Below are 14,246 nucleotides of genomic sequence, written 5' to 3'. Positions count from 1 at the left end.
GGTGAAGCGGCAACATGTTTCAGCCAACAGGAGGCAAGTGGTGGCGTTGGACTGCTGGGTCATGAAAAGTGAATGTGACCTCAAGTCATTACTGTCTGCGTGGGGCCAATGTCAATGGCTTAGGCTGTGGTGGTAGTCATGCCTCCACCAGTGTTGGATGAAGTATTCAGATCCTTTACTTAAGTAAAAGTACTAATACCACCCTGTGAAAATACTGCATTGAAAATGGTACTTATGTAAAAGTAAGTAATTTTAATCAGGATAATTTACCTTAAATAAAAGAAGACATCCAAAAAAACTAAATAGTAATAGTTTCTTAAAAAGTCAAAAATGTCCCAAACCTTTCATATTATTAAAATAAAATAGAAAAAACACCCCAAAATTATTTTTAAAAAAGGGGGTAAACAAACACCCCCAAAACTCAAAATGATTTTTTTTTAAAGGAAAGAAAATCTAAATTTGGAAAAAAAATAGAAAAAAACATTCTAAAATCAATATTATAGAAAAGGGGAAAAAAAAAAAAAAAAAACCACCCTTATTAAAAATCATTACGAAACAAAGAAGTTTTTTTTTTTTTTTTTTTTTTTTTTTTTTCTCAGCTGTCAGTTAAATGTAGTGAAGTAAAAATTACAGTTTCCTTTTGAAATGTAGTGAAGTTAAAGCATTAAGTAACATGAAAATAAAATACTCAAGTACTTATGTACAGTACTTGAGTAAATGTAGTTAATTACATTCCGCCACTTCCTCCACCCATTCTCGCTGTTCTGCCCAAACACCTATCAATACACACACAGCTGAGTGACAATAGTTGTTCTCCTGCCAAGATTTTGCAATCAAGATATCCGATACATCTCCAACACCTATTGTGCAAAAAAAGCTGCTTATTTCTGCTGTAAAAGACAACCTAATACATGCAAGCGTGGGGGAGGGTAGTTTTGTAGAGCAACACACACACGTACACTCCCTGGATCTGCGTATCTGTTTTCAAAAAGGTAACCAAGCAACCAGCTCCTGGCCAGGGCCTTTGGTTGTACGCTTATCAGGTAACTGCGTTCTGTGCCTGCTCAGGGGTTCACTAGGTTTCTGTTTATCCTAGGTCAGTGGCTTCACTTTTGATACAGATAACCAGAAGTGGAGGAAGCACAGGGATAGGTGCTGCAGCACGTGAGCAGAAACAATGGCTGTTCAGGTACTGGACTCTATACAGAGTAAGAATAGTTCAAAAGTGGTCTATTAATAACATGAAGACGTGGACCAACATGTAGGCAGGGCTAACCACAGCATTTAATGATTGACATAAGTATAGTGATTCTTGGTCAAGCTCTTGGTTTCCCTACACTTTCATTTATTTGTAGTGGGCCACCAAAATTAAAACATCTGCTGCCAAAAAAAAAGAAAGATTTTCTATCGAATATATTTGCGACACACTCAGAGTGCAAGCCTACTGGTGCAGCAGAACACCAGGCCAAGTGGGAGCGAAGTTTTCATTGTGCTTGGTCTAAAGTTTGCATTCACTCACTCTGCACTCTGCTTCTCCTCTCATCCATCAATCTGACAACTCTAACAGGATCAGCTGATCAATTATCAGCACCACACTTTGCACTTTGTCTTGAAGATTTTTAAATGACCTGTTGCTAAAATGTGCTATATAAATAAAATTGCCTTGTCCTGCCTGACTGAGTCAGCCTTTGTCGGCAACTTTTTGGCCAATTCAGCATTTTGAGCTGGTGGCGAGGTCCGTAGGTAAGAGAAGTCATCCTGATTGGCAGTTCAGCTCAGTGCACGAAAAGAAAAACAGAAGTGAGGAAAGCAAACAAACAGCTAAAAGGGTGTGAGACAATTGAGAATAAACGTGCTAACTGGCTAGCTAGCATCTTGAATCCATCCTCCAGTCTTCTGTTTTCATTTTTTGAAGGACAGATTCGGACTACTGATGCCTGCTAGTATTTAGAGTTATTTCCTCTCATGCAGGCGCAGACATACATGCTTTTTGGCTTTTGGCTGTAGTCTTTTCAATGTGTTCAAGTGCAACTTTGTGGCCGTTACACAGGAAATGTAAGGCAATGCAACAGTCAGTCTTCACCACCACCAGTTTTTCTGTTGCCTTGGTTTGTCTGGGCCAGAACAATTGACACCAGGCTCGCTGTAGCAATGAATGCACTGTCATATTATATAAATGTGCTGGTTAACTTTTTTTTCATTCAAATTAACTTTGAAAATATATTGAAAATCTTGTAAGCAGAACTCCTGTCATGTGTCAGCCTTTGCATGGTGCAGTGTTTAGTGTAACAGCATCTGATGTGATTGTTCAACGTAATAGCCAATCCCACAGGAGATGTTGTCACATCAAATAACATCACCACAAAGAATTACTAAAAGGGAGCCCCATCAAAGAAGCATTTTCACTCTGTGCACAAACACTCCCAGAAAGTCTTCTCCTTGCATTAAATTGTTTTGTTGACTTGTGATGTGAAGGCTGCATGAAGACTCTCGGCACTCTTACAAAAATCCTCAACACTGACCACAATTTCAAGGATTTCAGATCTCGATCTTACAGTTTAATTTCTGTTGTCAACATGCGGAGCCTCATGGACAAATAGGGCAAAGAAAATGGAGCAGAAAGACCCTATTTGTTATTTTGCCATTTAAGAGAGGCTGGCACATTACTGTGTATTACCAAGCCATGTTAAAAGAACGCTACGAGTCTGGCAGATACTGTTCTTGTCTGCTGAAGTGGAACAGCGCCCAAATGACAAGGCCGTGATGCCATTAAGATGGTAATGAGGCCAAACCAGTGTACAAAACAATGTGAATCAAGAGACAAAAGGAGGCTAAACAACACACTATAAACACCATATATTACTCTCAATGCCCCAGCTTTTACATGGAGGGATGTGCTGGATGATCCTAAACAAAGCACTTCTTCATTGCGTACAGTTTCTCAACTAATCAGCACACAGGAATGTCTATGACTATGACCCTGACTATGGCTCTGCTGTGGCTTCCCATCAAGATCAACTGCAAAACATTTCGATATCCGCCCCGGTATGTTGATGAATGAAGACAACAGAGGATCCAGAAGCTGAAGTTTCATATCATTGTTTGGAGTGGGAGGAGTGAGCTGCTAGTTTCAATGTAAATTCCAAGAAAGCCACACCCAATCACACAAAATTAAGTTGAAACAATAAACAAAACAACAGTGGTAGATGAATACTCATATAAATTTCAGATTTATGACTATTAACCTTATAATCATATACTTTTGAGGAACTCGTGTGAGCAGTGTTTATACATTTATTGCCTTCATTACGCACTAACAGCAATCAAAGTTATTTTTTTAAACAGGGAAATACAATTTTAGATTTTATTTTCTAATGATGAGTTATTTATTCATGGAAAATCTCATATTTCTTATTAGTTAAAGTCTGCTAATTTATTGCAATTTTTACTATTGGCAGATTTCTGCATTCAGATTCTTAGTCTATTTGAACAGACAAAAAAAAAAAACAATTAAGAATCCAAATCTTTTTTTGCATTAACATTTGCAACTACATTCTTCATGATGTGACAAAATTATTATTATTACAAAAATTATTTAAAAAAAACATTTTAGTATTAATTTCAAAAACATACAATTGCAACAAAATAAGTGTTCTAGTTTTGCATGTCAGCGTAAATATAACAGCTTGCCTTTAAATATTCAATTTAAACAAAAATTTAACTCATGTCTTCAGTTTGTAAATAAGAACAGTAACTGGTAGCAAAGTTGCGCTCAGCCATACTTGTTGCTGCTGTGCGTCACACTGTGATGTGCACACATGCACATCAGTGCACATCAATGCACTCAAAACTTCATCCTTTATGCTCCTGGACTGACAAGTTTCTGGTTATGTTAATCTCTACACCATTTGCATTTTATTTTCTTTCGATATTTACCTCACATTTGCATTTTAACTCATTTAGATATTTCTGGGTTTTTTAACCATATGTTTGCATTTTATATACATATCATATTTTGCAGCATTCCTATACCTTATTTCACAGTTTGTGCTTTTTAGCACTTTATGTTTATATATGAATCTTCAATTCGTATTTTACATTATCCATAGCATAGTATTTATCACCCCTATACTGCTCCTATACACTTACAATTTATTACTTTATATTGCAATACCTGCACTGTAAACCCCTTAAAATATTCACTATCATCATAAGCAAATCTCCTATAGTAACAATAACATCTAATTGTGAATTTAATAATAATAAGTTATTTCAAGCCTCTTTTTTCTGGAGATTGTTTTGGAAAACAAACAGAAAACTAAACAGACTTAAAATATTGCTGCATATTGGACAACACAGATGCCAATACAAATACATCTGACAGGACAATATTGGCTGATAAAATCAGACAGATGATACAGTATATAAATCTGGCTCTGCATTAGTGGCAGCCAAACCAGAGTTAAAATCACTCACTTTACTTTATGTCCTATAGGGAAGTCCCAAGCCAAATCATCTCAAATTCATCTTTAAATCATTGATTAGAAGTTTGGACAAGGGAGAAGGTTTAAAAATAACTATTCTGCTCTCAGGTTTCACAGCCCCACTGTTATCTGCCCACCTACAGTATCAACAAACAACAAAAAACCCTCCCCTGGTATAGGACTACACTTTCATCAAACGGTTTAAATAAGTCAATGACACCAACATAAACAAAGCTGTCAATGAGAGCAAACATGTGGTTAAGTTACATGTGATAGCATGGGATTTTGGGCAGGGGAAGGGGGGTTTCAGCAGTCAGCACTGCTGGCAGATGGCAGACAAAAAAACACTTTGAAGTCCTGTAGCTACAGGTTTAAGAGCGGATCAAGCTATTGTGTTAACCAGCAGACATCACACGGAAATAACCAGAGTTTTGGCACCGACAAACATCCAAAAAAAGCACCTTTCAACTAATTTCACTGGAGACTTTAACCCCTTTAAACTTGCATTACTTGTAGTAATGGAAGCCTTTGGATTTTAAGCAAAATAGTGCAATTTAAAAAAAAAAAAAAACATGGGGGAGAAGGTGACGAGCAAATTGGTAAGAAATGTTAGACAAATTTCAAGAAATTAGTAGATTTAGAAAATTATTTTTTTAAAAACATAAGGAAAAACATCGAGGGAAGAAGAAATTAATTACATATTTAAAATTATGTTACAAAATTACTAGCCTATATTTTATTATTTTAAACATTTTTAGGCATGTATTTTTTTTGTTTTGTTTTTACAAATTTCTTGCTCATTTTTGGGTCATTTTTTCTGCAGTAGCTTATTGCTTTAGTCCCACGTTTTTGAAAGAAATTAAGCCAATTTGCTCATGTTTTTAAGTGGTAAACACAACGTCAAACATTAAAATAACCATTTATTCAGTACAAATATTAACCCATAGGCAGCCATACCTGGTAAAATGTGGACCAAACCACTGTGTCTTTATCGTGTATGAAAAAGCAAACTTTGATTACCTGTTTCTTATTGCTGTTTCTGTCCTCCCTCGACAAAGTGTCTTTAAACAAAAGGCAGGTTTTACATTATTATCTCGTATTAAAGTAGTTAAACTATTTTAGTTAAATTTGGTTTCGCCGGACGGTTGATGCGGGGAGCTAGCTAACTTAACTGACCTTGGGTCGGAGTTAGTTGGGGCAAATTTCAGAGTATTTAAACGTGATTTTGGTGTAACCACTGTAACAATTAAACGTTAACCACACTAACTTTAGATAACACATCACAAACTTAAGTTTTCTCCTTTTTTAACTGCTTAAAAACCGCAGTTTCGGCTGTCCGGAGTGCGTGTACGTTACTCGCAGCCGTTTGAAAAAACCCATCAGAATCAAAGTAGCTCGCGACAGTTGGTGTCAGTTAAACTTACCTGCCAACAGGCTGAGCAGCACACAGTGCACGCGGCCCGTCCACAGCTCCATCCCTGCTCCAGATAGTCCACGACCTGTACGGTGAAACTTGGTCCGACAACTTGCGCCTGAGTTCGAGTGAAAAGCAGCAGTCCGGCTCGACCGAAGCATCCAAACTCCGCTCCTCCTCCTCCTCGGATCTCTGCAGGTGCACAGCGGAGCGCGCCGCAGGCTGTCACGTGACAACCGGCTCTGCAAACGAGGTCCAGTGTTGCCCTCTGCTGGAGCTTTGTTACAGTTTTCTCATATAAAGGCGCCACAAAGGAAACCTATTGATCTTTATCACCTACTTCAAAGGTCTTCTCTTACAAATGTGTTACTTTTTTATTGGTTTTGTACATTTTTTTTCCTTTTTCACAAGTTAGTGTTGGATGTAACTTTACCTGGAAGCATCTTTTTAGCATCTTTTTTTGGGAGCGGCTGGATTCATCACCTGGAAAAGGAAGTGAATGTATAAAACCTACAACCAACTGCAACACATGAAGTGTTTTTCCAAATCACTGAGGGAAAACATCACCAAAATTGGAAGAAAGACAGAATTTAGTCTGAACTAGGGCTGCACGGTTTATTAAAATTTGATTTTTCTCCAAAGAATTTGCAATTTCCAAAAAAATCAAATAAAATAATAACAATCATTTTGCACTCTTAGATGCCTAGAAAGGGCTTTTACTTATACTCTAAAGTCTCTTGTAACAAAAAAAAAGTCTCTTTTATTGTCTCTGAGTTTGGAACATTATGGTGTTGAACTTAAATGCTGCTGAATATTATGAATACAGATAAAGTTTCAGCTTTCAAATATAAAAAACACCAACACTGATCACGATATAACACACTTATCTTGAGTTCAGCGGCTGTAAAATAGTGGACGATTAATTTTTTAAAAATTAATAAATAAAACTTAGATTTTAGCACATTTCTAGGACTTTAGCACGTTTCTAGGATTTTTTTAAAATAAATAATTTCTTATTTGATGCTATTTTATACAGTCTGGCACCTCATATATATAATAAAAGTTTAAAAAACAACAACGCGACATCCTATCGGGGCCAGATTTGGCCCACCAGCCATAAGTTGGGTGGCCTATCTGCCATCAAATTTATCAAATTTGTGTTGTTCAAAGCAATTTAAGATTATGCTTGAAAAATGATTTGGGCGAATAAAGTCTGAACATTATCACTAAATTCATATAAAATGAGCTGAACGAAAACACACCAGTGACCTTTAAGGACCTTCAGGTGTTTACAGGGTTTACCGTTTATTTGGTTAATATTTATTTTTTCCTTATGTATCTTCTTTTTTTCTGTAAATAATGTTAAATTGTAGATTTTTGATTTTGGGTGTGTGGGTGTATATGTATGTTTAGTATAGTTTTAAATTTTTTAAGAAAGCCAGTTAATTGAAATGTAGTGACTTATGGAGAAGGAACGGGATGAAATAAGTTTGTACTTATTCTCACTCCTTTTCAAATATGTAAACCAAGTCATTTGTTTGATCATTTCTTTTGTGATGTTTTTTATTGTCTGTAAATATTACTTTTTTGTCTGTCTGCTTATTTGTAAAATCATTTCTCTATTTTTTTTTACATGTGCAACATAAATTTTAAAAATACAAAAATAAATAAATCAAATCTCACTGTACTGTCGGCTAGCAAATAAAGTCAAATGGCAGAAGACAAAGAGAACTTCCCCACCAAACTCAAACCGCAACTCTTGCAGGATCCTTCAGTAAAACACCAAAACATCACGATGCGTGGAAACTCTGTTTAATAAAACTCCATAAAGTCTATACATCTGACAATTCAGCACTATGAATAAATAAAACATTTTATCACAAAGGACAAAGTAGGTGGCATTACATGAACGTCTCCTGTTGTAAAAAATACAGTACTTCAAAATGTGTAGTATTCCAATTTCAATATCTAATTTTAATACAAGTGATTTATTTAAAGTATAACAAAATTGTCTAAAGTGCAAAAACGATCAATATGTTATCTATAAAAAGTTCATGTGTTAAAAAAAAAAAAAAAATCAGTCATTTTAAAGTTGTCCTCAGCATTAATGTCTAGTGTGAACGAGGAGCACCACGATTCCTAACTGTAACAATGTGCCACGTTTTGGGTTGTGTCCCAGTAACCGGGCCCGCCTCCGTAACCGGGACGCACCCACAGATTGGGCCTCGAGGCGTGGGGCGCTCTGCTGCGAGGCCTGAAGCCGTACTGAGGCCGCGGAAGGATGTGAACTTTCCCAGGAAGCATCTTTTTAGGGACCCACGTGGGAGCGGCTGGATTCATCGTCTGAAAAAGGAGGAAAAAGTATAAAACCAACTGCAGCAAGAATAATCCCAACACATGAATTAATGAAGTGTTTTCCCAAATCACGGAGGGAAAACATTACCAAAATTTGAAGAAAGTAAAGAATTTAATCTGAACTAAGGGTGCGCAGTTTGTTAAAATTTGAGCCACAATTTTTCTCCAAAGAATTTTCAATTTCCAAAAAAATAAAATGAAATAATTTTGCACTCTTAGATGCCCAGAAAGGGCTTTAAACAGATGACTGGATTTATACTCTAAAGTCTCTTTTAACAAAAAAAAAACACCTAAAGTCTCTTTTCTTGTCTCTGAGTTTAGGACATCATGGTGTTGAACTTAAATGCTGCTGAATATTATAAACAGAACTAAAGTTTCAGCTTTCGAATAAAAAACACACCTACACTGAGCACTATATGATGCATTTATCCTGAGTTCAGCGGCTGTAAAACAGTGGAAGTTTAATTTCCTATAAATTCTTCACAATAAATGTCTGACATTTAGTTATTGAATGCAGATTCCTGCAGTTTAAGGCAAGCTACATTCAAGACTTTTTTAAATGCTGCTTAAAATTAAATTTAAGACAAGTTTTACAATAACAAACATGAACTTAAAAACAAAATACCCCCAAAACAGTAAAGACATCAGTTACTTAGGGTTAGCGACTATTTTTCCCAAAAGTTTTTTGTGATATAAAACGTGAGGGTTTTTTTTGTCTCATGGCAGATGCGATGGTAGAAAAATCTGGCGTTTGTTGGCGAGTTTTCTTGGCAATTTTTGTATTGCTATTATCATATTAAGATTTTACACAGCTGAGAACCCAAAAAGGAGCCACCTGCCAACAAATCCTATCAATCTGAAAGCGAACATGAAATAAAAGAAGGCAGATATCTGAAAGTACGACAGCGATGCAGGAGAAAAACTAAACATCAAACCACAGATTATCAAATAAAAGTTAAACACACGGACACTTTTAAAACTCTGGGCTTAATAGCAACTGGGATTGTACCGCAGCAAATAAATCAACGCGTGAATGCATGAAGCAGTAAGAGCGTCGTCGGATAAAAATGAGATTGCAGACGGAAGAATCTAGACTGTGATTTTTCTCGATTGCAGCCTTGATCTGAACACTCTGGACAAACAAAGCAAAGCACAGCTACTTTACTCGTAACCGAAAACTGGTTATTATGGAGCAACTTTCTCCTCCAGACCTGCATGAAATATTCAGTAATGAGAATTGTAAAATGTATAATGCAATACCTGGTGAGAGCAGCGGCTGCTGGGGACGGTGAGCGGGGAGGCTCGCGTGCTCTCCTCGTCGGAGGAGGACCCTGAGTGGTAGTCTGATGTCACCCTCTCCAAAGCGCTGGTCACCTTCGCAACATCTTTGTCCTCCTCGTCGTCATTAGAGAAACTGGCCACCGAGAAACAAGGATTTTGCTCTCCATACCTGATAATGTGAATGGAGGGAAAACAAACGTCGGTAGTTTTAAAGGGTGCAAAATTAAGATTTTTGTCCACCGATCAAATGGGTAGCGAATGTTAAAATTATACAAGCAACTCAACAGATTATCATTGTTGTTTTTTTTTATTGATTTTCCTGAAAAATACATCTGGAACAACATAATTAGCAGGGTGTTTTTCTGTTCAGGTCCAAGTTTAATGGGCATCAGTGGCTGCAGATATTAGTAAAACTTTAACAGCTTTTCGGACAATAATATAGGTTACTGGTTGCCTTTCTTACATTTCTAACACCAATTTTCAAAAGAGCTACGATTATTTTTTCCCTTTTTTAGTCCATTAATCTGTCTAGTACTTTCTTGATTTATTGATTGATTAGCTGTATGGTCTGTATGGTGGAAAAATGTGTCTTCAGTCCAAAATTATGTTCTCAAACATCTTGCTTTGTCCACAAACAGGAATGTTTAATTTACTGTCACAGAGGAGTGAAGACACTAGAAAGTACTGATATTTAAAAAGCAGAGTTCAGAGGATTTTGATTGTTTTTCTTAAAAGTTACTCAAAGCAATTAATAAAACAACAAATTAGTTAGCTGTTAATGTAGTTTTTAAATAACTGAGTAATTGGTGCAGCTTTAATTTCCAAAAAGCCTACCTACCTAAGCCTAACTACAAACTTTTAAAAATCTTCTCAGCTTTTTACAGCAAATTCACTCAAAGTCTCACCTGCAGCAGACCTCCCCAGGGTCCACCCACAACGTGAGTTCACGGGACAGTCCCAGGTCACTGTACTGAACGCCGCTCTCCCGGCAGGCCCGAATGAGCTCTGGATCCTGCCTGTGGAACCGGTTTAATCGGATACACCTGCGAGCACACCAAAGGGGTTTCAGTTAAAAACAGCTCTTTAATCGTCCACGTACACCAATCATTTATCCAGGAAAGCTGTGTGGAAATAATGGTTAGTAAAAAAGACCAAAATACTGAGAGCAGCACCTGTATGCCTGTCCTTTGCTGGGGTTTTCAGGGTACCAATGCCCCTTGAACTTCTCCTGCAGCGCCACAGCCAACCTCTCAACAAACAGGTCGATTTTGTCCGACTCCAACTTCTCCGCCTTTTTCACGAGCCTCTTCAGGAAAAACACCACAGCTGCAATTTCTCTCCTCATATTTCACATGTGTTTCATCACGTTCCTTCAGCCTCTGTAAGGAAATTAACTTTAGTCAGATGGGCGGCAAGAGTGGAAAAAAATACAAGCATTTCTGTGGTGAAATGTTATAAAAATGTCGGACGGGACAGATTGCTTTATGAGGTCAGAATCAGCAGGTTTAAATACGTTTACTTCCACTATTCAGAATTTCTTGCCAGATACAATATACCAAAGGATTTTTTTTAAATAGTTTTTGGAACTATCCCATCTGGTCATCATATAAGCGACTCTTTCTGCTTATTTTCTCTTAAAAAAACACGAGGAAGAAAGTCAATGTGCAACTTTTTAAGAAATATCTCACAAATTGCAGGAAATTAGTAAAAGGTGACTGAAAGCTTAGGGGGTTTTTTTGGTTAAAAAAAGGGGGGAAACAGAAAAAAATTGACAACTCTGATCACTGTTATTGAAATTATGTATTTAAAACTGTTACAGAAAAAAAAACTTTTTCTTTTTCATTTATCACCACTTTCTTGTGCTCATTTTCAGATAATTTTGTTGAATTTTTTTTGCTAATTTATTAGGTAATGTCTCATTACGTTGCTAATTTCCTTTTTTTGTGCATTAAAACAGACGAAACTGCTGAGGTTTCAAAGGGTTAAAGCGCTGCAGCTAAGTTACAGAATAAAACTGACACTCTTGTTATTTTGGCATTTTTAAGTCTCGTTCATCAAAGTTAGCCAGCGTCCATTTGCGCCAGGAAACGACTGCTATTTCAGGGATTAGTGTTACTTTACATGCTGAATGCACAGCACAAAGACGGTTTGTTTTTATCTCCCGTTAACGGTCTGTTTGTGCCAGAAAGGCGGGCTGTGACGCACCAGTTCCGGTTATCCACGCCTCACCTCACTCCATAACATCCACTGTGCAGCGTGTTAGCTAGACAGGCTAACCGTGCTGGCATTGAGGTTTTCTGAATCTATCCTTAATTTAAAAAATCATTTAAACAAACTAAATGGTAAAAACAGACATTAAAAGCGTATTTAAGAGAACATAAAGGTGTTAGCTCCATGGCTAACGCACTATGTTAGCGCTAACAGCCTCATGCTGCTAACAAACAAAGCTTTAAATATCGTGGAAAAAGTTCAAATTTACCGTAATAAATCGTGGTTTTTGACATGAAAATCACACTAAGAGACGCTTATTTTACACGGTGAGACAGGATTGTGTATCTATGTGTATCTTTACTCACCTTTTCTTGTGATCTCCTCCAGCGTGCGGAATAAAATGAATGAAAGGGGAAGTTAGCCAACTGAAGAACCCTTGAGGGTCTGTCATCAGCCACGCCCCTTTCAACACAGCGCCCGCCCACCAATCGTTCTAATTGGTTCCGGACAGAGCATATAGCGCGCTGATTGGTCGAGAATAATGTTCGTCATAAAATGAGTCATAGCGTCTCGTTACTGTTATGACTCATAGCGTCATGTGGCATGTGGCGGTTGTAACAACGATCAGTATCAATGATGTAATGTCATCATGAATAATGAAAAGTTACACTGTAACTTAATTGATGATATATTGTGGGAGGAAAGCATGGGAAACTTAATAAATAAGTTACATATTATATATAGGTTAAAAGTTAACAGCGGATGACATGTTGCTATATTGGTGAAATCCACTAACGAAATGCAGGAAAGTCAGTTTGGTTTCTCCAAAATTAATAAAAAACAGTATGATACACACGTTATTTCCAATCGTATCTTGACCAAAGTGTTGAAAAAATATGTTCAAAGTTTTTTTTAACCTTGATAAATTAACTACATGTCATAATGTGCCTTTGCCTGACATCTACTACTTTCTACTCAGTTGGTCAAAGATCTGGACTCAAAAAGTGTACCCAGTGTACCCATTATTTCCCGGAAATTACACCCGGCAGACTCATTTGTAGTTCAATTATTTGTCCACAAGGTGGCGCTCACCCTTCATCTCTCACAGCGCCACACGTGCAGCAGCATGTCTGCAGTCCTGTTATTATTCTGCTGTCCAACATTTCACTTCACTCAGTTCACAGTGTCAGTGGAAAAATGATGTAAACACACCTGGAGCTTTGGAAAAAATATTTTAAAATATGTTAAGCTTTATTTTTCACAATTAAGTTTTTCTTGAGCATAAGTTGCTGTAGTTGCTGGTCTTTTAAGTGAATTTGTACAGCTTAAGGCAAATCCGATGTCAGGCTTTTTAAGACGTTTTTGAGGTCATTTGGTGTGAAATTAAAGACCAACGTTACAGTAACCAAAATTGAAGAAAGTTAACTCACATCAATTACTTAGGGATGAATATTGTTTTTAATATAAAACATGTTTTTTTTTTTTTTTTTAGTGTTTTTTAATACTAGAGGCATTTGAATATTAATTCAAAAAAAGAATACAAATAAATTATTTATTTTAAAAAAAGACCTTACCTTAATTGGAAGGATTACCCCTTGAGATGGGGCCCTCATCACAGACAAACAATAAAAAACAAATGACAATACAATCAAATACAATACAAATTTAACAATTATGGCCATATTTTTTTGATTAATGAGCTGAATGCTTTTTAAGACTTTTCAAGGATCCTCGTGAACCCCCGTTTTTAGTGGATTTTTGTATTTTGCATTTTTTTGGTCACTCCTGTGGAGAAGAAGCCATTAAGTGGTCACAGTCTTTTATAAAAATGTAAATATCCATCACAACACCTCTCTCGTCCCTGTGGGAAAAACGACAACATATAACAGTATGTAGTAAAAATAGTTTTATTGAAATATTTTACAAAAAAATACAAACCGTCACTTAAGCACAAATCACACAGCATGTTTAAGGTCCATGAACACACACAATAAATAGAGTCATCACACAACACAAATGCAGCCTTGTTCAACATCAGAAAACAAAAGTACGAAGAGTGGAGTCTGAGTAAAAGATAAAGAGACGACCAAATATCCAGGCGGCCTGTGTGTTAGCCAGGCGTGTTTCCACAGTGTACAAAAAGACACAGCATTCATCATTAAAACACAAATAAAAACAGAACAAGCTTGAATGACTTGCATTAAGGACCGATAATCTGAATAAGCTCAAACGCTCAAGCACACTGAATACATTTATCCAAACAAAACCGAGATAAAAGTTTAAAACGGAGCTAAAGTCTTAAAACCCTAAAATGGGGTCAAATACATTTAATCTCTTACAAAGAGAGAGCAAAAGAGATAGTGACAATGCTGTTTTTTTCTAAACATCAATCTGAATATAACCTTGTATTTCCCCAGCTGATTATACTCAGCAGCTGTGACCTCCGCTGAGGAATAGTCTTTTAGATATTTCCTATTTAATAAGGCGTCTGATTCTTTTCT

At 36.7% G+C, this 14,246-nt stretch overlaps 2 protein-coding genes across 2 annotated transcripts in view; both read right to left on the bottom strand.

Annotated features, from left to right (window-relative positions):
• cxadr (CXADR Ig-like cell adhesion molecule) overlaps positions 1–6,044 on the bottom strand; it is a 53,071-nt gene extending 47,027 nt beyond the window's left edge. Inside the window, exon 1 of the mRNA XM_042499269.1 lies at positions 5,909–6,044. Within this exon, the coding sequence (XP_042355203.1) occupies positions 5,909–5,960 (52 nt within the window). The 5' untranslated portion in view covers positions 5,961–6,044. The remainder of the gene's footprint in view (positions 1–5,908) is intronic.
• A 1,650-nt stretch (positions 6,045–7,694) lies between these two features.
• Positions 7,695–12,198, bottom strand: btg3 (B-cell translocation gene 3). Its single transcript, XM_042499095.1, has 5 exons — positions 12,111–12,198; positions 10,707–10,913; positions 10,440–10,577; positions 9,514–9,703; positions 7,695–8,241 (listed from the first exon to the last, which is right to left on the bottom strand). The coding sequence occupies exons 2-5, from the start codon at positions 10,877–10,879 to the stop codon at positions 8,038–8,040; spliced, it is 705 nt and encodes a 234-aa protein (XP_042355029.1). The 5' UTR covers positions 10,880–10,913; positions 12,111–12,198; the 3' UTR covers positions 7,695–8,037.
• Positions 12,199–14,246: the final 2,048 nt, after the last annotated feature.

The sequence above is a fragment of the Plectropomus leopardus genome, chromosome 13 (assembly GCF_008729295.1).
Source record: "Plectropomus leopardus isolate mb chromosome 13, YSFRI_Pleo_2.0, whole genome shotgun sequence".
Lineage (NCBI taxonomy): Eukaryota > Metazoa > Chordata > Actinopteri > Perciformes > Serranidae > Plectropomus > Plectropomus leopardus.
This window is presented reverse-complemented; position numbering and strand designations above follow the sequence as displayed.

Coding starts and splice junctions, on each gene's coding strand:
- btg3 (XM_042499095.1), bottom strand. CDS start 10,879: ATGAGGAGAGAAATTGCAGCTGTGGTGTTTTTCCTGAAGAGGCTCGTG. Junction 9,704..10,439: donor CCTGGGGAGGTCTGCTGCAG/GTGAGACTTTGA, acceptor TCACATTATCAG/GTATGGAGAGCAAAATCCTT. Junction 8,242..9,513: donor GCAGCCGCTGCTCTCACCAG/GTATTGCATTAT, acceptor CTCCTTTTTCAG/ACGATGAATCCAGCCGCTCC.